General features: G+C 49.4%; 1 protein-coding gene across 1 annotated transcript; it reads right to left on the reverse strand.

Moving 5' to 3' along the window:
* Window positions 1-11,386: 11,386 nt before the first annotated feature.
* Window positions 11,387-12,345, reverse strand: MIND_01246900 (Carbohydrate esterase family 5 protein; the record flags this gene model as incomplete). Its single annotated transcript, XM_037368955.1, has 3 exons — window positions 11,387-12,074; window positions 12,120-12,204; window positions 12,258-12,345. The coding sequence occupies 3 exons, from the start codon at window positions 12,343-12,345 to the stop codon at window positions 11,387-11,389; spliced, it is 861 nt and encodes a 286-aa protein (XP_037214923.1).
* Between the last annotated feature and the right edge of the window lie 14,261 nt (window positions 12,346-26,606).

A 26,606-nucleotide genomic window follows, 5' to 3' on the forward strand; every position in this document is an offset into this window, starting at 1 on the left:
CCTGTATTCACTTTAACTCAGCTTTTATCTCGTTGTTATCCATCGGAAAAGGGGGAATCTCTGCTCGGACAATGGACCTGTGCTGGTAAGTCGGGAACTAGTCGTCGATGTGCTTGCGCAATGCATATCTCTCACCGAGCTCGCGCTGTACTGCCCCGAACGCCGTGACCTCCACCCATTGGCCCCGTTGGAGCCTGCCGGAGCTGAGATGACACGATTGATCCAACTCCTTCGGCTCCCCCCGACGGCCCTCCCGAGCCTGCACACCCTCACCACGCCCCCCGGCCTCGTCCCGCTTTTCCTTGACGGCAGGCCCGGCATCACCACGCTCAATCTCGTGAACAGCTACACCGAAGACTATAGACAGCCGCCACACGCAGCTATCAACGCCGCCGCGGGGAGGTGCCACGCCCTGCGCCTTCTGATGCCCCTCCGTATCGACGCGAATCCAGACGGCATCGTAGACGTCCTCGAGACCGTCGCGGCGGCGCATCCCGGCCTCCGCCGCCTGTGGTTCTTCGTCATCGACATAGAGGTCAACGCCTCCACCAGACCGCTGTCTGTACTCGTCCGCGATCACATGGTGCGTGTGCCACCCGCGCTCGAGTTCCTCCGCGTGGGCGTCAACGCCGCGGATAGCGGCGCGCAGCTTCTGGATGAGCTCAAGTTGCCCGAAACCTGCCGCGAAATCGTCCATATGCTGGCGGGGACGCAGGACACGGGCATGCTCAGGGAGGTGGTGTTTGCCGGGGGACTCCAAGGACGAGTGGCGCGTAGTATTCACAAAGCGGCGTGATGGTGTCTGGGTGAATGTAGTTGATTAACCACATAATTACAAAAATTTGTGTTGGTGTCTGTTTTTGACATTTTTGTTTAGATGAAATATATCATTTCTTTCAGAAGGAAATGTTAGTGCTGTTCACAACTATATTACTTATGCTAGATTATATTCAGAGTATGACTGATTAAATATGATTAAGTAAATGGTAAATCAATGAAAACAAATAGCACAAATGGTTATTCCCTAATAACAATAGCAGACAAGTTGATAACTAACTATGTTATTACTAGGTACATGTCTGGCTACCAAATACATACTAGTATAGGATATACATTTAATATGAATATTGATAGTTGTTGTATTTGTAGGCTTTCTCTTGCCTGGAATCCATTATACGATCTGGCATCAAATAAGTCAAAGGCAATGAATTTTGACCTACATGCCCATCTAGAACAGTATTACAAGGGAGAAAATGACATATTTCACTTAAATAAACCTTATAGTCAATTCTTGTAGTTCCAAGTGTCCCAATCAGCAAGATTTTCAAAATTTCCGCAGGTCATGCAAAATTCAGCCCATGGCCAAATTGAACATTTTGGCCAAACAACCCCCCTGAATTGATCAAAATGCAATGGTGTAGTCCCAGACAGCTCATCTGCTGCTGTGCCACATGTTGGCGGCAAAAATCATAAGAGTTTCTATATTTGGCTGAATAATATACAATCACCCAAGTATACTAGGATAAGCATAGGACATAGCTCAGATCTGCTGTGGACCCTAGTGCTCTGCCGGGCCGGGCTTGGATGAGGGCTTGGGCTTAGACTGGCCCTACCACTGGCATACTAATAATTTGGTTATTGATTAGCAGAGACTGATGAAGTATTACAAATGAATAGTACATACTATATATATATAAGTCACAAAGCAGACAGGGAAGTCAGATAAAGGCCGCCCCCGCCAGTAGTACTTACTGTTCACTAGGGCTAGGGTGCTGTAAGTTGATCTGGTTTACAAACCAGTTAGAAACATATTTTTAAAAACAGTATTAGTTTTCAATTTTTGGGGGTGGGGTGTGTTTATAAACAGCCAGGTGTGACATGATATCACATCAGTTACACACTCAACACTACCAAATATAGTGATTTCCTGCTGAGGCCCAGGGCCCAAAAGTTATGGAACTTATGGTGCCTACTGACAGACATGGGCGTCAAGGACTTCAGAAAAAAAGGGAGTGCTTGACATCTTCCATTGCTCCATGCTGCTACGAACAGCCACAAGCAGAGCAGGGCAGACATAGGATAAGAGTGCTGTCACAATGAGTCACTGAATTGAAAGAGGACAGTAAGGGAGGTATCACTACTACTGTATGCTCTATCACACATACTGAAGAAAGGTGTTCCCTTACAATTATCATAAGTAAAACAGGGCGGCATGCCCAAGGCCTGCATAACTCCTTCCAAGTATCAATATTCAACATGCAGCAAAAATTCACGACATTGTTGTTGCACAAGACAAGCTTGCTTGGCCTACTGCCTAGAAAACAGAACCGTAATTCAGAATTCTGTCCACACCCCATATCATGCAACCAACAGAAAAAGATAAGTCAGGTCTTCTCAAGTGCTCAACACTGCCTCGAATGGCAAGGCCCGACTAATCACTTCGATCTGTCTCCTATAGGGTGCTGTGAGTAATTCCCAATCCTTTATATTTATGTGAATAATTTCTGGGAGTTTCCAGACCCTCTTTATCAGCATGTTAATTTTAAATCAACATTACCATCAAATTCTTTTTTTTTTTTTTTTTTTGATAGACACCTATAGATAAAATATTTTTTGGCAGTGCAGCTTCAAGTTTTTATATGCTGGGAGTGTTCCAAGCCTTCACAGTGTGGATATAATGCTTGCTGAACTCTCTAGTGATAGTATTATACCCATAATATTGTAGCATAGGAGTCATCCCTTCATATCAGAATGTGCAGCCTAACTTGAATGGGCTGTTCATTCTAAGATGAAAGGATAAGTGGAATTGGTAGGTGCTGATGACAAAAACCTGAGCCTTCCAGACTCTTAAGATGCATTTGAAGCATTTTATGTAAAGAAGTATGAAGACTACCATACACATTACAAGAAAAACACTTGTCTTTTTCCTGATGGGCGGCATGTGGAGTTTGGTAGATTGCAACAAAAAGGTTGTTCTTTGCGCATACATGCTGTACGGGGAATCAAACCCAACCCATGTTACCATTACCACACAATGCTTGCACTTTCTGAAGATAGTGCATGCCAAGATGCTGTACACAAAGAAAAGTGCTACCCTTTATTTGTTGGGAAAAATGGGAGTAGAACAGTAATCTTGTCAGAAAAAAAGGAATCAACCTTGTCATACAAAAAAGCCAAAGTGAGGGTTCCCCTGCTAGTGTAGATAGTATAAGAATGGATCTGGGTGGTTATATAATATCTAGACTATGATGTCAGGCTGTTTTTAACATTGAGGCTCCTTCAAGGATGTTATGGATGGATGTTAAAGTAGGGCTTCTACTGACAATGTCATTAGTAAAAATTGAGTAAAAATGGAGATAGGATAATTCTGAATGTCTGTCAGGCCATTTAAGAGTAGTCTGTGGCCTAGGCGGATTAAACACCTAGGGGGCATGCAAAGAAAGTTATATGCCAACCTCAAAAAAATTTGGTAATTGCAATGTACGGGATGACCATTGACCAGAGGCTGCTTTGAACAGTCTGCTGGCAATATACTTTCTGCAGGATTTACGGGCCGCATTTAAGGCACGAGTAGCATAGATATATACAGAGTGGAGGGTGAAGTCTGGGAATACAAAAGTTGAAAAAAGCATTTTTGTTTATAACACATACTGGAGCTCAATTACACACCTATGGCTAGATCTACAGTTGTGGACAATCAAAGCTGACAACTTGTATTACTCAAAATTGGTAGGTGGGAATGAAAAACTAAGTGTGCAGCTGGAAAGAGGGAATTTTTTCCTTCCAGAAACTACCTAAACTTTTTCAAAATTATAACTTTTTAGTACTGGATACCTGTCAAATCTTCGACACCCCTAAAATCTCACGCTATCATGATGTATGGGGTATCAAAAGAAAGGGTCCTCAAGCCCTTTGAATCTGAATCTGAACTCAGATTTCCCATAGCAGTAATAAGTGGTTCACAATTTAAGTTTTAAACAGTTGTCAGCTTTGATTGTCCACAAATGTAAGTACCATTGAGCCTTTTGCGCTCAGGTTCCCCGCTCAAAGCGCAGGGCTGTCAGGGGAACCCCCCGCTTCGGCCTCCTTCGGACCCTCCAAACGCATCCGAGGCGCATCCGACCGGCACCCCCTCGGACGCTCCGACCCACCCCGACCATCGTCCACGGCCTCCTTCGCCCGCACAATCACCGATCCGTCAAGACCCTCCAAACGATCACCTTGGGACAGAGCCTGCGACGCCGCTCAGGCCTTCTGCGCTCTACATCGGCAGTTACGGACGACCAGTATATAGTTGGCGCCCTAGCAGGCGGACCCTTAGAGTTTCTTCTCTTTGGATCCTCCCCTGCTAGGTCGGTCCCTCCGTGTATTTCCCGTAGCTTTTATTCACGCTTTGGATCCTCCCCTGCTAGGCTTTCGTCGGAGTCTCCAGGGTTGCCCTTACAGCAGAAGAAACTCTCTACGGGATTAACCGGTCAAGATTGCCAGGTTGTCAGGAACAGGGCCGGCCCGGGCCCACGTGACGGTCTCCTGCCAGTCTGACAAGTGTGGGAAAGATGGTTCAACCCCCATAGCTGGGTGGTCGGCAACCAGGCAGCGTAGATGGTGCCACTGCTGCAATAGAGAGCAGGGTAGGGACAGCTCGGGGCGACTCGAGACGCCCCGCTGTCACGTTGTGTGACAGCGATGTCACAGGATACGAGTAGTCGTCTAGAGTGTCCTACCCCTGCTGAAGGGAACGAGTCCATAGCCAAAGAGTGCTGCCTAGTAGAGTCGGTGCCCAAGACATAGGGCAAGGCATAGGCGGGGCCAGTTGAACAAGCCGTTCGGGCGGGGCGTGACGTAACGCGGTCACGCCCGACGGTTCGGGGGTCGGGGGAGTCGCCCCGCAGCAGGGGCTGCGGGCCCGAGACCCCTGGAGCGCTTGAGAAGGGTTGCCAGTCCAAGGGGCGACATATCTCCTTTCCTGGAGAAACGAGTCGCTGTGGCTCCTAGACACCGCGTGACTGCGCGGTGTGACGCGTGACATGCGGGCCCGATCGGGCCCGCACCCCCCATCGCCCCGTACCAGGGGAACCCAGAGCTTGAGGCCAGAGAGCAAGAAGAAGTGGCTAGGACAAGGGTGAACATAAGAGACAAGAGCCTGGGCTGTCCAGCCCAACCAAGGGCTCAGGTCAATGAGGCAAGCTAGCCTGGAGTGTTGGAAGTCGTCTAGACGCCCCTTTCCCGGGGTATGGTCGCAGCAACCCCGCTCTAGGGGACCAGGCCGGAGTAGGGTTCAAAGGAAGAGACTTCAATGCTAAACCTAAGGTACAGGAGTAATACTCTAGTCTTTATATACTGTGGGCGCTAGGGGCCGATCGGGCCCGCTGAGGGTCGATCAGAAGGGAGCAGGGGATGTCTCTGGTCGTCCCTGGTCGCTCCGCTAGGAGCCCAGGGACCATTCCTCTGGAAAGGAGCCATGCCAAAGTCGACACTAAGGAGTGTTTGGCAATGCAACAGTAAGGAGCTCCCTCCTGGACCCTGTGGTTGTCTAGGGCCGATTGGGCCCGCTGTCAAGGGCGTCCGGCGGCGCATCATGATCCCTGATGGCGGGTCATGATGGCTTGATGGCTGACTAAAGCGCGATCCGTGATTATGTCCCTTCTCTGGGATATTAGTGTTGTTGCTCATTGCTTTGAGCTTGTGAATTATGAGGGCTTGTCAAGCCCTAGGGCTCTAAGGGTGGTGAGGGCCCGATGGGCCGTATAGGGCCCGTTGGCCCGACCCGAACCCTGACACAGGTTTAGCGCTGATTCAGGCTCGGAGTACGAGTCCGTACCCCCCTCGTCACCGCCCCTGCCACTTGACCCCTCCTCCTCTGCTCTTGTCGTCTTTACGCCCGCTATGTCTACCGGAGCTGCTCCGGACGCTGACGCGTGCATGGACGCACTTGAGGCGAAACTAGACAACCTCACCAATATCCTCACCCACCTTGCTTCCCAGGCTTCTGCTGCCGCACCACCTTCGGCAGCTCCCGAACCGCCTTCGGCATCTCCAAATGCCCCCGACGCGGATGCGTTATTTGGTGACATTACTGTCGCCTCAAAGCTGGTCTTACGGCCAAACCCCCCGTTTGCGTTTAACTGAGATCGCAAACGTGGCCGCGCCTTCCTATACGCGGTCAAGACTTACGCCCGGCTTGCCCCGGAGGCCTTCGTGGTCAACGGAGAGCCGAGCGAAGAAAAGGCCGTCCGCTACGCCATGTCCTATATGGCGGAGGGACCTGCTCAGCAGTGGGCAGAGCGTCATGGAAGCAAAACCCCGTTCCCCTTCCCTCGGTGGAACCTATTCCTCTCCGAGTTTCGCCTTGGGTTCGTTGAGGAGAACGAGCAAGACCTCGCGCTCGCCAAGTTGGAAAGCGCGGGTTATCACATGGGAACGCGGGACGTCTACGGATACACTGACGACTTCGAGGACCTAATGGACCTCGCCGGATTCAAAGACGCATTGGTTAAGGTGACCAAGTACCGCCATGGACTTGACCCCCTGATCAACAATGGCATCACGTCCTCGAACGACCCCCCAGACCTCCGTGACTATCTGGGCTGGCGCACTCGGGCTTTCCGCCAATACAAAGCCTTGGTGCGGGCGAAGCTCATCAAAGGGACCACCCCGCGGACGCCTTCGGGGGCTCCGCGTGGCGCATTCCCTATCGCCCGTTCGGCAACTCCATTCCCCATCCGCCCGGTGGCCGCACCTGCGCCACCCGCGGCCCGCGCCCCCGTCTCGGTACCTCCGGCTCCCGTCCCTATGGAGTTGGATCGTACTAGGGCTTGGGGCGCCCCTCGTCGAGCCTGCTTCAGATGTGGCGACCCCAACCACTTGGCTCGGGATTGTCCGCTCCCCGCCGATGTTCGCCATGTGGACATCCTTGACAAGGTAATCCAGCAACTTGGCGACGAGATGCTGGGAGAGCTGCTTGCGCGGCTGTCCGATACCGCGGCCTTAGCGGAGGCGCATTCGGAGGCTCCGGCAGAGGATTTTGTCCCCCGCGACGAGTGACTGGTGTGCCCTCGTTCGCGTCCATAAATCGTTTCACTTGTTTGTATGATGAATCAACTCCCTTGCCCTACAACGAGCCCGAAACGAAAGACGCGCCCCCTGCCCCCTCCGAAGCCCCCGTTCGGATCCGCCGACTTGCCTGGGAGAAAAAGCTACCTGGCAGCTATACCATCTCTGCCGCTCCTGGGGTTACCTCGCTCCACCTTCCTCTCGAACTTGAGTCCACTGCAAATGCGCTCAAGCTCTCCCTCTCGGGTCTGGTCGACTGCGGAGCCACTTCGGACTTTATCGACACAGAATATGTCAACCGAAACAACGTGCCAGTCCGAAATCTCTCAGTACCCATACCGGTCTACAATGTCGACGGTACTCCCAATCATGCTGGGTCTATTCGCCAAATCGCGGACCTCGTTCTACGGTACAACGGACACTCCGAACGCGTTCAGCTGGCTGTAACCCACCTTGGGAAACAGGATTTGATACTCGGATACTCCTGGTTCAAGAAACACAACCCCGAGATCAACTGGGAAACGAAAGAGGTGAAAATGAGTTGATGCCCCCGAAGCTGCTCCACTTGCCGCGACGAGGAACGGACCGAGCGCGCTGAGGTTCGGCGCCTCCGACTCCTCAAATCGCGCTTGCTCTCGGGCGCCTTCCCCACCGTTTGCGCTATCGATATTGCCGGTCCAGACGAGGCTGACGACGAACTCAGAGCGACTGCGGACCCTCCGAGTCCCTCGCCAGACCTCGACGACGACGAGCATCTTGAAGATGGCGACCGCATCTTCTACACCTCCTTTCGCCCAATCGAGGAGATTCGCGCTGGGAGCACCGTGTCCCAACGCCTTGCAGAGACCTTCGCCCGTAACTTCGGCCCCCCCGCCTTCGGAAATTCCGGACTGGGCCAAGGAGTTCCAAGACGTCTTTGACAAGGAGTCCTTCGACACGTTACCAGAGCGGAGGGCTTGGGACCACGCTATCGAACTCGTTCCCGACGCAAAGCCCGCTAATTGCAAGGTGTATCCGATCTCCCCCCTTGAACAGCGGGAACTTGACGAGTTCATCGAGGAGGGACTTGCCACCGGCCGTATCCGCCCTTCGAAATCTCCGATGGCCTCCCCCGTCTTCTTTGTTAAGAAAAAGGACGGAGGACTTCGGTTTGTCCAGGACTACCGCGCTCTCAACGCAATGACGATTAAAAACCGGTACCCCCTCCCGTTGATTAATGACCTTATCAACAGGCTCAAGGGTGCCCGTTATTTCACTAAACTTGATGTTCGTTGGGGCTTCAATAACGTCCGGATTAAAGAAGGAGACGAGTGGAAGGCGGCCTTTCGGACTAACCGAGGGTTGTTCGAACCTTTGGTGATGTATTTTGGCCTGACAAACTCCCCTGCGACTTTCCAGACGATGATGAATGATATTTTCCAGGATCTCATTCTTTCAGGAGACGTTATGATCTACCTTGACGATATCCTTATCGCACATTCGGACCTCCGTAAGCACCGCGAGATCGTCCGCGAAGTCCTTCGGAGACTCCGAATGCACAACCCGTACCTTCGCAAGGAGAAGTGCGACTTCGAGAAATCGTTGATCGAGTACCTGGGGGTTATCATCTCTCACAACCACGTCGAAATGGATCCCGTTAAGGTCGCCGGAGTCTCCGCATGGCCTCCGCCCGAAAACAAGAAGGACGTCCAGCAGTTTCTGGGGTTTGCTAATTTCTACCGCAGGTTCATTCGGGATTTCTTGGCCCTTGCGCAGCCTCTCTTTGCGCTCACCAAGAAAGACCAGAAATGGACCTGGGGAGACGCCGAAGCCGCCGCCTTTCAAGCTATCAAAGACGCGGTCGTCTCAGAGCCCGTCTTAGCGATCCCAGACGACTCTCGGCCTTTCCGACTGGAAGCAGACAGCTCAGATTATGCGACGGGGCGGTTTTTTCACAACAATCCGCCCCAGACGGGAAGTGGCACCGTGTAGCGTTCTATTCCAAAAGCTTAAATGATGTCCAGCGCAACTACGAGATTCACGACAAGGAGATGCTCACGATCATCCGCGCACTCGAGGAGTATCGGCATTTCCTCGAGGGCGCCGCGCATCCGGTCGAGATCTGGACTGACCATAAGAATTTGGAGTATTTCCGAAAGGCACAGCACCTTAACCGTCGGCAAGCCCGATGGTCGTTGTACCTTTCTAGGTTTGACTTCACGCTGCACCACGTCCCAGGTTGCCAGATGGGCCGCCACGACGCTCTCTCCCGCCGGCCTGACCACGGCATCTCTGAAGACAACTCGGACGTCACCCTCTTGCGCCCTGAGCTATTCCACGTTCGTGCGCTTGAGGCCGTCACTGTCTCTGGGCCTGGGTCCGAACTTGTCCGCGACATCAAGGAAGCGCTATCCGGTGAGCCTGACCTAGAGGAGCCCGTCGCGCTTGCGGCCCGGCAACTCTTGAAGGTCCGAGGTCAAGTTCGGGGCCCTTGCTCATCACGTTCGGACGAGTGGGCCGTCTCGGGCGATCTCTTGTACTTCCGCGGCAAGGTTGTAGTCCCCAAAGACAAGAACATAAGTAGGCGCATCATCGAGCTCTGCCACAACACGCGAGTCGCCGGACACGCCGGTCGGTTCAAAACCCTAGAGCTGGTTTCGCGCAACTACTGGTGGCCACAGATGTCCCACCATATCGGACGCTACGTCGCGGCCTGCGACTTGTGCTGCCGCACGAAGGCCCTCCGAAGGCTCCCGCACGGAGAGCTACACCCGACCGAAGTCCCCCCCGCACCGTTACGGTGGACTTCATCGTCCAGCTCCCCGAGGCTCACGGGTACGACGCGGTCATGGTAGTCGTCGATGCTCTTGGCAAACGCGCTCACTTCACTGAGTGCCATACGACAATAGACGCGGTCGGAGCCGCCCGGTTGTACTATCGGAATGTCTGGAGGCACCACGGAACCCCCGAGAAGTACATTTCGGACCGTGGTTCGCAGTTCACTCTACGGCTTACCACCCGCAAACCGACGGACAAACCGAACGCGTTAACCAAGAGCTCGAGCAGTACATCCGGATCTTCACCAACTACCAACAAGACGACTGGGACGAGCTTATCCCTGCCGCTGAGTTCGCCTATAACAACCACGTTCACTCCTCCACTCAACAGGTACCCTTTATGACGGACACTGGTCGGCTCCCTCGAATGGGTTTCGAGCCAGGCGCCCGCTCAGAGTTGGAGTCGGTGAACGAGTTTCGCGACCGGATAGCTAACGGCGTCTCCGAGGCAAAGGCCGCGCTCGTTAAAGCCAAAGACGAGTATAAACGGTACTACGATCGGAAACGTTCGGACACTCCGAATATTCAAGTTGGTGATAAGGTTTGGTTGGACGCTTCTGACATTAGAATGACTCGGCCCTCCGAGAAGTTCTCCCACAAGCGCCTCGGACCGTTCAAGGTGCTTGCAGAGGTTAGCAAAGGTGCCTACAAGCTCGACCTCCCCCCGCGTTACTCCAAGCTCCACCCCGTCTTCCCCGTTGTTAAGCTCGAGCCCGCTCAGGACGACCCCTTCGATGGACGACCCGGCTACGACGAACCGCCCCCCGAACTAAAGGACGGAGTCCCCGAATGGGAAGTCGAGGAAATCTTGGATGCCAGGATAAGGTATAAGCGTCTTAACTATTTCGTCAGGTGGAAAGGCTACGATGCTTCACACGACTCGTGGGTTCGGTTCGACCGTGTCTTTGCGCCAGACAAGATTGCGGACTTCTATCGGAGGTACCCGGGTAAACCACGGCACATCGCCTCAGCGACCTTCGACTCCTTGCCCTTTCGAAATATGCGTCGGGACGCTGCATTCAAAGGGGGGGTGATGTCAGGGGAACCCCGCTTCGGCCTCCTTCGGACCCTCCGAACGCATCCGAGGCGCATCCGACCGGCGCCCCCTCGGACGCTCCGACCCACCCCAACCATCGTCCACGGCCTCCTTCGCCCGCACAATCACCGATCCGTCAAGACCCTCCCAACGATCACCTTGGGACAGAGCTTGCGACGCCGCTCAGGCCTTCTGCGCTCTACGTCGGCAGTTACGGACGACCAGTATATAGTTGGCGCCCTAGCAGGCGGACCCTTAGAGTTTCTTCTCTTTGGATCCTCCCTGCTAGGTCGGTCCCTCCGTGTATTTCCGTAGCTTCTATTCACGCTTTGGATCCTCCCCTGCTAGGCTTTCGTCGGAGTCTCCAGGGTTGCCCTTACAAGGGCGGGCTTTGAAGTTTAAAAATGAAAATTTAAACCGCGCTAGGCGGGGGCCTACACTAACTAGTACAAGAAAGGATTAATGTACATTATGAACTTTTCTACGCCTTGATGACGCTCGCGACGAAGAGGGCCGCCTTGTCGGTGAGGCCCTTGTTGCCGTACATGAAGTGCTGCGGGGTGAGGAGCGCGCGCTGCGGGGCGGTGGCGATGGTCTTGGCGAAGGCGGCAGCGGCGGTGACGAGCTGGCCGGGGAAGGCCGCGACGAGCTTCGCCGCGGCGGCGCTCTCTTGCGCGCCGACGGCGAGGCCGGGGAGCGCGGTGAACGGCGCGACGACCTCGCCGGGCGTGCGCGGCAGCTTCAGGTCGCCGAGGCCCGCGCAGAGCGGATCAGGCACGCTCCCGACGAAGCACTGCGAGTTGACCTTGACGCCCTTCGGCACGGGCGGGAGCTCCTTCGCGAACAGCCCCGATGGGTCGCCGAAGGTCACGAGGCCTTTAACTTGGGCGAGCGTCTCCTTGGCGAGGCCCGCGACGCCGCGGTGGGCGACGAGCGCGCCTTGCGACCAGCCGGAGACGATCAGCTGCGTGTCGGGGCAGGCCTGGTTGTAGAAGTCGAGCGTCTCCGCGAGGGACTTGCCGCCCGCGGGCGAGCCCGCCTCGCCGAGGTACCCGAGGAGGGTGGCCTTGTAGTCGGTCGCGCTGACGCCCTGGAAGGCGATCGTCTTGCCGGGCAGCGACTTGGCGAGCGCGGCCTTGAACTGCGGGCCGACCCACACGCCGATGTTGCTGGAAGGCCGGTTAGCAGAGGACATGGTGATGAAATGAACGCACCCGGAGTCGAAGGTCCCGCGCGCGAAGATGACGCCGACGTCGGCGCACTCGCCTTTTCCGTTAAACAGGTCCTCCATGTCATTAGCTAAACGTAACTGAGTCAGCGTATCGTGTGAAGAGGACACAACGCCCACGCACCGACGTCGCTGACGCCTGCCCGGCGCATGATGGGGCTCGCCATCGTCACGGCGAGGAACGCAGAAAAGGTCGTCAAGAATCCTTTCATGGCGTGTTGAATAGAAAGTGGTAGGCGAAGGCGAAGAAAAAAAGTGGGCGCGGGGCGAAAAGAAGAAGAAGAATGGGCCCCTCGCCGTGCACCGCCGTTTATATTGCGTTTGGCCGTGTGCGGATCACCGGGGGGATCGACGCTGAGAAGATCAACGCTGCATGCAAGTGCAACGGTCAGCGGCAGCCGGTCTCTGCTCCGCTACACACACACCGAGAAGTCGCCACGAGCAAGCGCTGCCCTCCAGACCTATACCGCCCGCGTACATGCCAGGCCGGGCGACGGGGAGTCGGGACGGCGCGCGCTGGCTTGGCCCTGCCTTAACCACGGGTCCCGCCATCAAATTGCCGCCGGCGCTGACCCCTACAGCCCCTGCGATCGCGATTCGTCGCCGACGACGGGAAGCGCTGCCTCCTTCTAATCGTCTAATCAGCTGCCCCAGGCTGCCCCTGTTTGTTTGGGCGGAACTCTGGTTTCTAATTCATTCCAGGCCAAGGTCGATCGTCGACCCACCTGGGGCCCACACTTGGTGGACGCTTGGAGACGCTTGGCCACACTCGACGACACCGTAGTGGCCGAGCATCCGTGCAGCCGCAACGCATTCCTCATCAGCGCGCTCCCGCGCGCCGGCCTCCTCCTAATCATGTGGCTCCCGTGTCCTCGATTACCTCCAAAAGACTACACATCCACGAGTGGCGGGCAGACGTGCCCCTTCAACGGAAAAGCAGAAGAAGCGAGGAGGGCGTCCGTGTCACGGGCGTCAAGGAAACGCCGGCGCCCATCAGCGCTCACATAGAAGCAGCGGCTGTGATCAATGATCATGCGCATGAAGCCCAGCCACGGCAGCCGCGGCATAAAGACACTTACGCATGGTGCGCTCCCTGTGCCAAGCGTGGCGCTCTCGAATGCAGTCATACTTACTATGATGTGCATCACAATTGAAAATGGGACATACAATTGAAAATCCGCGATAAAATAGCCAATTCTCAACGGATAGCCATTTAAAGTAGTGCATCAGAAAGCGTTGATTAGCCCCAGTCCAACAGTACTAAAATTTTGAGAACTTTCTGAGGAGCATGGCTAAAAGCCTCCCATCTCGTTGATCACCTCAGCTGTCTACCGTGGAAATGGCATAATCTGACCGTCGGTCTCACAGAGTGGCTTCACTCAAGTAAACAACGCAAGATTCAAAAGGAATCTCAGTGAAATCTGCTGTACAAGGCGAGACGGCAAAAGAAAAGAGGCCTACGTTACCCCCCTCCTCCTCAAACCATTCTGGGCAGAATTCTTTCCCGGAGAACACAAACCCTGGGTTGATGGCAGTTCCATCTGCTGCGACACACTCAATGATGGTCACCAGCTCCAGATTACTGCTGCTAAAGCGGTACAAAGTGTGAACATTTTTATTCTTGGCAAGGCTGAAGGAAGTACTTGCGACTGCTAGCCTTCTTCCCTCCGCCCTGCTGGACACCCTTCTCATCCATATTGTACACATTTTCGACCGGAATCTCGTTGTCATGAATGATCTTCTCGAGTATCTCTATGGGCGGTATACTGTATCAAAAGTTTTTCACAACTTTCAACTTTTTTTTTTCAGACTTTTTAGAGACAACTCCAGGCAAGGTGTTTCCAGCTAAAACAACTGCCAGAGGGATTAATACAACTTGTGATTTATAACAACATCTTTCATTTTCTCAACTACAATCTCAACTTTTTTATATAGCAACTTCTTTCCAGAGCAACTACAACTTTGAATTTGTTAGTTGCAGGTTTTCAATATGCAGAACAACTTCAAAACTATGCTGTTGCTACACGAAGAGTGATTGTTACTCTGAGTATGACTGCAACTACTAGACAGTGGTGGTGATTGGAACAGGAGGTTCATCTGACACATTCAGAAAGAGCTGGCAGAAATTTGTCATATTTTAGGCATTCTCACCTGACATCATCAATCTAACAAAACAAATTACTAGCTAACTGAAACAGACAAACGGAGAAAATTAACTGTGCCTAGGCTCTGTGCTTGTTTCTGAATAGTCTGAGATTTTATTAACTCCCAGGAGATTCCAATTAATGATGGGAATAAATTTAATGAACTCCCATATTACATAAATGAATTAATTAAATCCTCTACTAGAAATTCCTAGCTTCTGTTAATATCAGAGTCAAGTTTTAAAGAAAGTTGCACCAGGCTTGTTGAAAGTTGCAGTATAAGAGATTGCAAGTTGCACATGCTTTTCTAAAGTTGTAAGTTGCATGTCCAAAGTTGCAATAAGAAGTTCAAAGTTGCAAGTTGTTCCTGTTAAGTTGCTGCAGGGAGTAAGAGTTGTCAGCCATGAAGTTGTGCATGAAAAGTTGCAAGTTGTGCACAAAAACAACCAGTTGTATCATTGAGTTTTGAATAAAATCAAAGTTGTACCCAAATGCTCACTGTTTTGGGTAGAAGTTGTACTAAAACTTTTGATACAGTATACGGCCCATATATCTCGAAGTAGCGGCCAACAACAGGACGATTGAAAGCTTGAGCGCGTTTGGGGTCGAGTGCGGCAACCTTGCCCAGTGTGATGTCAGGATTGCGATCCAAAAAGTCTCGAAGCCAGGTCTTGCTCGGCACCCGACCAGTCATGCCCTTGACAATTGAGCGCACACAAGACTTGTCGACTGGATGGCCCGTTGCAGCCAGGAAGATCCGCCAGTCAAAAAGCGCAGCTTCTTGCTCATCGGAGAGAAGCCGTTTTTCAGCGTGTGATTTGGTGCGAGAACGTGTGAAGCCTTGAAAACGATTGTGTAGTGTTGTGTACTTCACACCAAGCTCTGCTGCAACCTGTGAGACATTTGGTCGGAGCATTTGTCGCAGCCGAGCAACACCAGCCGCCAGTTTGCGTTCCGTTTCGTCAGCAGTCATGGACCCTGTCTCCGAGAAAGAATTGAGTCTGAGGCCTGAGGTTGCTGTTCGCTCGCGTGGGTCTTGGCACTCTGACGGCCGGCAAGTCGGGTGAGTGCTAAGCGAGCGGACTTTGAAGTTGTCACGCTCAAAGTCGGCACCGACACATCGCGCCTTGTACAGCAGATTTCACTGAGATTCCTTTTGAATCTTGCGTTGTTTACTTGAGTGAAGCCACTCTGTGATGCTGATGGGAAACTGACGGTCAGAAGCATCACGATTATGCTATTTCCACGGTAGACAGCTGAGGTGATCAACGAGATGGGAGGCTTTTAGCCATGCTCCCATTTTCAATTGTGATGCACATCATAGTATCCCTGCAGCAATCATTGATCAGAACAAGCACTCGTTTCAGGAATGGAAAAGGAATATACAAATGCAGAGGCCGGGCCCCGCCCGCCATGCCTTTTTCCATCTTCTGGTGTATCCGCTGCGCCGCGTCGCTGGGATGACCGGAGATGTCATGCAAACTCCGGGTGGACTGTCGGTGGAGAAGATGATGCAGTGATGTCCAATCAAACGCCGCCGAGTGCTCTATAGAGTTCACAGATGATGATGTTTTAATGTGCCAATTTGACATATGCAAGTTGTACTTGTCGAATCCTAAAGTCACTATATCCGGCGATGAAGACTTGTCGATGATTAGATAAGATTGTGCGACCGATAAAAGCACCAAAAGCAAGCGAACATTCCGAGCATATATTTGGATGGTCCTGCCCGATCGGAAGGGGGAGCAGAGACTGGAACGATCAGTGCGGCATGCACACTCCTCTGAGTATCTCGAGCTCGAGAAGCGAAAGACTTCATTCGGGCAAATCGGGCCACGCGTTTCCGGGCCGCTATCCAACTCGGGAGTTGGTCCTGCTGCAATTAGCGTGCCAGCGCGAACAAGTAATTTGCGGCCACGCGCACCTGCTTCGCGGCCGAAATCGCGCACGCGGGAAGCCGGGGTGCTGTTCGGCCGGGCGTCGAAGCACCGGCGGAAGCCTAAACCAGCAGAAAGCCAAAAGCGAGCCGCGTCTTCTCTTCTCTCCTTCGTACCCTCACCATCTCTGGGATGGCTCTCCGCCTCGTCGCCGTCGTCGCCTGTGTCGCCAGTGCGCTGGCTGCGCCCGGCCCGCCAATTGTGTCGAAATGCGTGCAGGGCTGCCTGGACAACGCCGCGAAGAACTCGGTCTGTCATGTCCCGTACGTATCCGGCTCAAACACCCTCTCCAGACCCCGATGACGCCCCCGCAGCACAAACCTCCAGTGCGCGTGCACGGACGAGACGTTCCAGACCATCGCGGCGGAGTGCATCACGAATACGTGCCCGCCAGAGGATCTGATGGCCGCGTTCCAGCTGCAGCAAGAGGAGTGCGCCGCCCGTGCGTTTCGTTTTCTCGTACACAATGGTGAGCTGAAGAAGAAGACGGACAGTGTCGGCCCCACACTCGAGCCCGACCGCCACGACCACTCTCAAAACGACGTCGACGGCCACCCACCCGCATACGTCGACTACGGCGACTACGGGTAAGCCGGGGAGCAGCGTCAAGCCCGCGTCACCAACTCAAACGGGCCACGGCCCGACGTCCACTGGCACGAAAATCAGCATTGTTCCGCCGACGGTAAGCCTAACACTCACCTGTGGTGCAGACCCTCATGGCCTTGTAGAGCACGACTGAAGTCTCCCCTCCGCTCTCCGTCACAGCAGACACCTCTGCCCTCGCGTCCTTGTCCACGGCCATCTCGGACTTCGCGTCCTCCGCCGCCAGCGCCACGTCCGGCGTCGCCAGCACCAGCACCGCGGCCGTGCAGAAGAACGGCGCCGTCGCGGAGCGCATGGGCGGCGCGGGCCTGGCCCTCGTCGGCGCTGCGCTCGTCTTCCTCGTGTAACACGTGTCCCGCATCCAAGTGGGGGGCGGAGAAGGAAAAAGTCGGATTCTTGTCTAAAACTTCTTGTATTCCGTCGTTAGCTCCGCGTCGCGTCGTCCGAGTCGGAGCAAACCTCGTTTCTGCGTTGTTTACCTGCTGTGTGTGCGGCCTCTTCCACGTCGACGCTCCATTCGAGATGGCCGTCGAGAGAAAAGATCTGCGGGTCACGGTCACTGTCGTCAGCCGTGATGGGTCTCGGCAGATTTAGCGGACGTGCCGACGCAGTTAGAATTTCAGCCAGAGGCATCAGTCATGGTACTCAGAGAAAGAACACGAACGTGGTCTTGATTCAGAGTGGAGCATCGGAGAAGTAGGCTGCAAGCTGGAAAAGTGATGCGAATCACAGCGACGCGCACGGACCACCCTCTAGACACGTGCTTATCACAATCATGCGCAAGATGGGCATCCGCTGGCATCCGCTGGCAACGTATGACAATTTCAACTGTCAGCTGTGCCGTCGGGGACTTGTTTGGGCCGTGAATCTTACATCACAACAGTATAATTCAATGCTCCTGCCAAATAGAGACAAACCATCTCACGCCACATATACAATATAAGAGTCATGACAGTAGCCGACAGCCTTGCTTCTTCCTTCTTCCCCCACTCACACATCATTGCCCTGTGCCCCCTACCTATGTCTACTGCACTACAACACAATATCAGTGAGATGGCAGAGTCAGACTCCAGTGGGACAGATCCTATAATCCAGAATCCTGCCAGTAGTGCAGGGAACTTCTTCTCTGGGGCCAGCAACTTTAGTATCACAGATAGTAGCTTCACCACCCATATTTATCAGGAACATAGCCAGATCGAGACAACAGCTATTGCCGGAGGTGAGTCTCATTGGCCCATTAGTATATCTAGCTATACTTGTTATGCTAATCTGTTGTGTTGCCAGCCAACTTCCGTCAAATTCCCCTAGGAGATTTATACCTACAGCAGGAATTAGTTTTTACATCAAGCTTCCAGAAAAGAAAAGTTTATAAAGCACGGCTTAGTAGAGAGACTATGACAGTATCAGTTTATCAAGGAAACATACCAGCTAAACAGGTAGTGTACCCTCAACTATAAAGCTGAAATAATATGAGCATACTTTCATAGGACTGGGAACAGGAGGTGAAATATATACAGAGGATCAGGTAACTTGCAAATAAGAAAATAACAAGAGGAGCCAATTTATTGTCTAGACATCCACATGTGCAACAACTTTATGGAATCATCAGTACTGATCTGCTCTACATGGCTATCTACCATGGAGGTCAGTACAAAGCAATCCATCATGGACAATGCATTTGATTCTTCTAGAACTTGTGACAGCTGAGTCACATCAACTGGATCATTATCTGAGCCCACAAGACAGACTCAAGACATATCTTCATGCTGTGAGCTGTAAAGTTCTATGCTTTCACTCAATACTTAATATAGATTTGGAATAGAGATGTGCTTTCCCTGTGAGCATCAATACTTTCTCCCCTCATTTTCCTAAGAGACATTAGTCAGCTCTGCAGGCTATTGGACATCATCAGACAAAGTGGATGGTATGTCACTTCTCACAATTCCTGTCATTCTTATTCAAAAAAGTTCAGCCTATAATAATTCAGTATAATATAGCAACAAAGCAGTTGTCTCTTGGGATCAATCCACTGGCAGATGGTATCTACTCCCAAGCATATGATTCAGAAAGCATAGAGTTATGCCTCATGCATCTTGGGCCCCACTGGATAAATGCCCCACCAGTGGAAGATTTATCAACTTTATTCAGGGCAGTGACACCAAAGGTGCCCCTAAATGTCGTCTCTCTTCATCATTCCATGATACAGGTGGAAAACAATATAGGGGTTTATGTCAAAGGAAATAGGGTTGTCAAGTGGACACCCACTGTCCATAGTAAAAAAAATGGTTTGCCCAAGTATAAAGTTATGGCAATCTGTCCCATGCCCAAGTGGCTCAAGAAGTGTCAATGGAGAGGGAATGATAAGGACTTGCTCTATCCTCTTTCTAATGGATGGTCATTGTATGGTGCTATTATATTGTTCTATACTTTTCATACTTAGCAAGCTTTTAGTCTCCCTATTGGACCTGATACATTGTCTGGATATCACTATCTCGACGCACTTCCTAACTCAGACCTAAGTGCCGATATATGGAAGAGTCAAGCCACCTATTTGCTGTCTTTGCTAAATGCTGCTCCTGATGAGTTAGAACTCTATAGTAAGATAAAAATCAGATTCAGAATCAAACTCAAATACTTCAACTAGCATTTGTAACCCCTCATCAAGTCACAGTGAACTTTACAATTCAGTCTTCTTGTAAATGTCCCAAGGGATTCCTTCTGCTGTGTCATGCAAATTATGCAGTATTTTGTACTGAACAATTCAAGGATATTGCATTCTGGTCTCTGGATGCTGAAGGGAACCAGAGACTAAGTTTTGATGAAGCACTTGAACTTGGATTCCCCCCTCTAGATATCAGGGATTATTGTTCAACTCTTGGTGTGGGAAAATCTTCATTCAATGAACTATGGACAATACAAACATCAAAAGGATATGATCCAACCACCCCAGATCTTGCAAGAAGCTTGAACTATCCTGTGTATGAGATAGTAGAAGAAAAAAGAGAATGTATGCAAGTTGAACTATTATATAATTCATACTGAAAGGTTATAGCATTCTGGGCAGAAACAGGAGGAGAAGAAGGTTTTGCACTGGACCAAATCTTTGTGCAAGACTGTGACAGTCCTCCTAATATCACAATTATCAATGCACCAGTGGGGCAAATTATTATCAAATATCAGGAGGCTGAGATCAAAGAGCTTGCTACCAATTTTTGGTATCATTTATATCCCACTCTGATTTTGTGCCTGATCCTAGTGCTGGTTATTATGGATCTTGTTTGAAAACAGTTATAGATATTGAGGAAGCTTTGAGTTCAAATACTTCCTAGGGATACCACAATCCATTCCTTTTGAAAAGCAGATACAAACCTAGAAACTTCTCAGACAAATATTGATAATTATGCCTGTTTTGCCCACATATCACTATGTATTGTTAGTGGTAGCATACCAGGTTGCCATTGACAAGGCTCAGTATAATCAGAATATCCATGGTGATAAATAATTGCCTGAGAGCTGAATAAAGGTGAGCTTTCTATATAAAATTCCAACAAAGTTTGGTAGATAAGGGTGAATGAAAGTGAATAATATTATGCATACCAAGTCCTTAGAGTCATGCTCCATGATATTGTGAGGATTATTGATAGGGGCTGAAGGATTCTGTTGTTGGTCTAAAGTTTGACAAATATCTACGTACTATCTCTTTCTCTTTATATATAATTTAATGATTACTTAGAGGGGGGGGTTTCAAACCAATGCACCACTTGTAACACCACCACTGTCACATTAGTTGGATAAGTGCAAGTGCAAGTGTAAGTGCAAGTGCAAGTGCAAAGTGCAAGTGCTAGGAGAGTAGAACCATATTCTCCTCACTCCTATAAGATCATCTGAATCTGTTAGCCATTTCCTGGTGGCTTGAACCCCAAAGACAAACTGCACAAAATTTCAATTTAAATAGTTAGGTCCTTGTGATCTTCTTGATTTGAGACCCCGGTTAAAGTGTCTGTTGCCTATTTTGGGCATTGTCTATATATTACTCTTGTTTTAGGCCTTATATTAGTCCTAGTTATCATAGACCTTGTGTATAGGTCAAGGTTCATGTACCAATGTTTTTCATGCTATGTACCTTTGTCACTGGATTCAATTCTGTGCTATAGGACTGCTATAGTGGGCAGCTCTCCTCACTGCACCATTTCCAGAATTTTTCCCCATGAAAGGTAAGGTAAAAAAATTGGGATTTTTGAATAAAATTTTTTCCATATCAAAATTTAAACTTTTTTTTTGGCAAGTTTTGCCTGAAAAATATGACGAAAAAAACTTCAAGTTTGTTTAGCTAGTTATTGTGAAAAAAAAGGACAAAAATTTCGAGTTTTTTTTTCTGCAGCTAGTTTGTGCCAAGAAAGAATTAGGATTCAAGATTTTTGTGAGGGGAATGTTTCTACCTGTTTATCCGAAAACCTACGGTAGATTATCAGTGGCAACCCAGCCTTTTCATTCTTGGCTAAGTGGTGAATAATTGGTGGAGATGAGGGTGAATATCTCCAAAGTCTAAGGCAATCTTTACACTACACTAAGTCCAATAGGCCATCCAGACCAAGTTCTCAAGTCTCACTCTGTGACAAGTGTGACATGTTGTCCTGGAAAGGGAATTGGTTTTAGTGCCCTTGTCCTGTTCTACAATGAAATTTGTCATTTGTAAGGACAATCATCAAAGCATGTCATAAATTGTCTCAAAATTAAAGTTGTATATCTTGACTATTTGAATAACTTTCATCACATGATCTATAGTGGCAGTGAGGAAGAAAAGGCTGGGCTTGGAGGGAAATGAGGGGAAGAAATCTGGCTCCCATGATCTTGAGATAGATTACTTGTCCTCATACCTGAATAACCCTTTGAAGTGCTCCCAAACAGAACATTGAATGCCAAACACGATCTGCAAAGTGTTCTACCACTTTGTCGGTGAAGGGTAGGACTCTGGAATGGGGGATGGTGTTGACAACACAGAACCAGCACAACAGGTAGGACAAGTTTGACAGCTCATCAACGCCACCTTTAATCTACGTTTTGATAACTTGGCAGACCTCCTCTGAGATGACAGGAAGAATCTGAAGATAGTACCCAGACGACTGGAGCACACCTTGGAGGCGGAAATTGACGCTGTTTGCATTGGACGTAATCTACACCACCGCTCAACCCACAAATAGAAGCCCATACTAGGTTTCCACACCGCCATATGGCTAGAGTAGCAGTATAAGTAGAGGCACCTTTCCCTTAGATTTCCCTGCTTGCAGCACCATTGACAACATTCATACCTATCTACCTCCCTAGAGGTGATGAAAGATGCTGTTGATGCTGCCTATAGTGGAAGGTGGAACTTGCTGCCTTGAGAACACCTACGACGACGGACCAGATAAGATAGCAGTTGGCCAGCATTCCAGCCACAGGCTTCGGGGATAACTCTCAAAGACACCCCATGTTCGGGGGACTTAGTATTGCCAATGTGGAATATCAAGGTTGAGGATGAGACCACTGATGCATCGAGCATGACTATGAGAGAGCCTGTCGTTACCAATTTGAGCTCATCCGACAATTGCAACCAGAGATAAAGGTCGAGCAGCATTCTGAGAAACAGAATTATTAGCCAGGAATTGGGGCCTTACAAGTAGGACCATCTATTCTGAGAAACAGAATCATTAGCCAGGGTTTAGGGCCTTACAAGTAGGACCATCTATGTGCCAACGAGAACAAGACCTTCTATTGCCAATGTCTCGCGAACTTGAAGGTCTAGACATTGAGCTAGGCACAACACAAGAGTCCAGTGGGCCTAGGCCTTGACAAACTGGAATACAGTGAGGAAAATGAAGTGATAGTGTTTAGGGCTTGGGCAAGCTCAATGGCTTGAAATAGGTCGGATCTGACTAGAGATGAGCTAGGAGAACTGAAGACAATTAAGCCTGCAGGATAATGCACTAGGTCATAAGACGACAATGTTTAGCTTTAAACGTGTTCTGAGCAAGACACAACAAAGGGATATAACATATTAGAGAGCCTAGATGCGTTGCTAAAGCAAAACACGGTGCTGGGACATGTTAGAGAAAAGTTGAAACGGCTGCGGAGGCTTCTGCAGCTAAAGATTAGATAAGGTGAGAAACACTCAGGTATAAATTCCCGCTGTAGACTACACTAGAGTTCAGAATACAGCAAGATTCCCTTTCGATAGGCAGTCTTAAGAATAAGACACTTTGAAACAGAGCTTCCCTATTTTATAGAATCGACTAACCTATGTCTAACTGCTGTGACTATAGAACCTGTTACCTTTCTCCACTTCAATCTTCAATGTTCTTACTTGAATATTTGCTACTATCAAGGCTTTTTCACGAACCTCCACGCCTGCCTACTTGTTAACACATCACTTAAGTGTTAATAGGTATAGGTATCACGCTTAAACACCATCTATTTTCAAGGCTAGTTTATTTGGCAGGTAAGTTGTCACACACTTCTTAGCGGATTCCGACTTCCATTGCCACCATCCTGCTGTCTAGATGAGCTAACACCTTTTGTGGTGTCTGATGAGGGTGAATTCCAGCACCTTAACCTCGCACTCCCTAGAGTAGAAAGTATAACTTACTGCCTTGAGAACGCCTACAACAATGACAACTTGATTGTTGATGAGATAAGATGAGTCAGTGACTGAGACACAGGTTCCTGACAGCTTTTCCTAGATGGCTGTCGAGGATTGTCTAGTACTTACTAAAGAAGCTGTGTGAGACATCTGGAGCTCAGTCTAAAGTTGTTAGTAAATGCCGTTTTGGCCGGTAATGATGGAGACTGACCTATGTTGCAAGCAAGGTTGCAGAAGGATATTAAATTCTTGTGCAGGTAAAGCAAGTTTCTAATGCGGTCTTGGCACCTTAATCAGTAATGCACGAAAATGTTAGAGAACACTGTAAATGAGTCATTATTAGAATAAACTAAAATAGTAAGTATGATACAATACATGTAGTAACAGAAGCTGAAAGTGGCAGCAGCTTGTAGACTGCTACTACTCCAGCTATGTAACAGTGTAGAGACCTAGCATGGGCTTCTATTTGTAGGTTGAGTGGTGGTGTAGATTGTGTCCCGCTGTAAATAACATCAGTATCCGCCTTAGTGCAGTGCAGCATCACCATCAAGAACTTTCTAATAAGTGCCACGGTTATGTGAGTACCTGCACTTAACGAGGTAGCAACATGATTTTGATCGTTTTTGAGAATTACTTGGATTCCACAGATCGTTGATACAATAATTGCTTTTGCTATCTTAAAAAACAGTTGATGAGAATCACAACCTTTAAAAACAACTTACTATCGGATCTAGTAAGTTTAAATTTCTACAGACGGAGACCAAGACATAATGCATACCAAATAACTGCCTTAAACCTGTCGGAATGCATTTGGTTGATCATTTCTCCAGAAAATTGATGTTGACTTCCAAGAAAAAGAGAACGAGTCCCATCACTACCCAGAGGAAGCAAGCCGTACCATCTCTGGTGAGATAATACAGCAAGAACTTTACACAGTAGTGGGCATTTGGCAGAGCCCAGTGTGGGTTCTTATATGACTCAAGCCCAGTTGGAAGAACAACCAAGGAGAGAGAGTATACAGCTATATATTACAAGAATTGATAAGCCTGTGTAGCACAAGGAAATATAACCATGTTATTGTTTTAGGAGCATGATACTGTCAGGGCCTACAATTTTTGTAAGACAGACAGACACAGCAGGCAGCCAGGTAAGAAGAAGAAGGACATGGAGGCCAGCACTGGTAATTTTTAGTGCCAGTAATAATTAATATCAACCTTGTGCAATTGTAAATATAGAAGAGTGGTTGTAAAGGTGCCTACTATCCCTTTCAAGATTCTGTATAGCCCCGACATTTGCAAGTCTAGAAGTGCTTTAATAACAAATAAGGAGGTTGCGAGCGTATTATAATGTGAGAAGATAAAGCTACTGTCTTTGCAGAGTTGCCTGAGCTGGGAAGTTAACAAGTTTTTGCTAAATGGCTAGCATGCTGCAGATAGTAGTAATGTCTTTGATGGGATGTCATGGACATGCCGCCATCTAGCTGCAAGCCTTAAAAGAGTCTGCATTAAGAAAAGGAGCAGTCTTGCAGCTTATTGTGGTACAGAGTCAAGATTGCCATAATTACATGTTATTGGGCCAATCACTGCTTCTCTTCTCTCTTCTTCACCATAACGACGAGCATGCAACATACTTGTCTGTCAGGCTGTGGCTCTACCAGCGATGCTGTTTGTGTTAGCATTACTACATTCAGATAGCGAAGCCCACGCAACTCCAGGGCAAGACTCCTTGCTACAAATCTCCGGGCCTGACTCTGAGGTCCATTCACTATTGTCATCCCTCTGCACCTCTTCTTATGTTTTCTCCTACTTCTCTATTATAAAGCTTCTCACGAGTGGCTGGACCTAAGGATGGTTCAACAGGTACCTGAGATCTCCATCCGCAGGTGTAGCCATCCGCAGATGGAGGTACCTTTTTTCCCACGGATAGCAGGGAGTGGAGGTCTTGAATTTAGTTCTTAAAGGTACCTGTAAATTTATTAAAATATCCTTAGAACTGGCCTATAATATATCATTCAGCCTCACACTACAGACATTGATGCATTTTCCGCCCCAGAAAATGAAAATCTTTAGAAGATCTTCAGAAAATTTCAAATTTTCTGTGCATTTTCTGGGGTGGAAAATGCATTAATGTCCGTAGTGTCAGATAATAGAGGTATAGCTGAATTGCCTGAAAAGAGCCTGCAGGTGAGTGGAGGTACCTTACCTTTGCCAGTTGTAAGGTGCTTTACCCTAGATAGCAGGCATGTTGCTTTTAATTCCCTGCCCCTATATGTTTGGCCAACTTGTCCCTTCAGCACTCCCAGTGCCTATTACATGTAAAAATGATATTCATTGAACAATATATCCCAAACCATGCCTTCACAACCCAGAATTACCCACAACATAAGGAAACAGATGCTGATAAGTAGGTAAATGTTGTCGTGTGCCGACTTGTGCTATATTTGTGAGGCAGAGCAGGGTGAGACTTCTTGCATATTGAGGTCCCCCACTTGACATGTAGCAGTTGAGCATTCATTCAGACAATAGATAGGTAAATGAGTTGAAGTGTTGATATCGCTCCGTTAAAGCTCATAGGATAAACAGCAAGTTTTTAAAGTTGAGGTGATGTATAAGCACTAGATTTGCTGGTCAGTTGCAAGTTTTGAGGGTAAGAACATACTAGAGCAGATATAGTAAGCATATTGAGTATTGGTATGTAGACACTGGCAACAGAAATATACTGATAATCTACACTACCAGGTCATAGTTCTTCGCTCTTGACTACTCAGACTGTCCTTACTCCCGAAGGTAACTAATGAAAGAACTTATCAGGTGTCAACTGCACAGGTAGTGGTAGTATTGTAGTCCATGGTAGAGACGTGCAGAGAGGTATGATAGGGTTAGAACTTGTATATTGGCTTCTGGCACTTAGTTGTGAATAGATTCTTGCGTCCTGGTAGCATAAAATCTATAAGCAAGCATGGGTTGAAAACACGATCTATCACATCACAGTCACCTCAGACTAGCTCATCCTCGGCCAGAATCGCCGGAACTGTCAAACCTTTGATTTTTATTAGCGGGGGCTTTGATTTTTATTAGCAGGGGCTTATCAAAAAGAGATAGGCTTAATATTTTCAAACCCGCCTAACTGAGCCTTTAATATTTCGAGATTTTTGGCTTTAAAAACGACCG

The sequence above is a fragment of the Mycena indigotica genome (assembly GCF_014461135.1).
Source record: "Mycena indigotica strain 171206Taipei chromosome Unknown Mind.scaff0012, whole genome shotgun sequence".
Classification (NCBI taxonomy): domain Eukaryota; kingdom Fungi; phylum Basidiomycota; class Agaricomycetes; order Agaricales; family Mycenaceae; genus Mycena; species Mycena indigotica.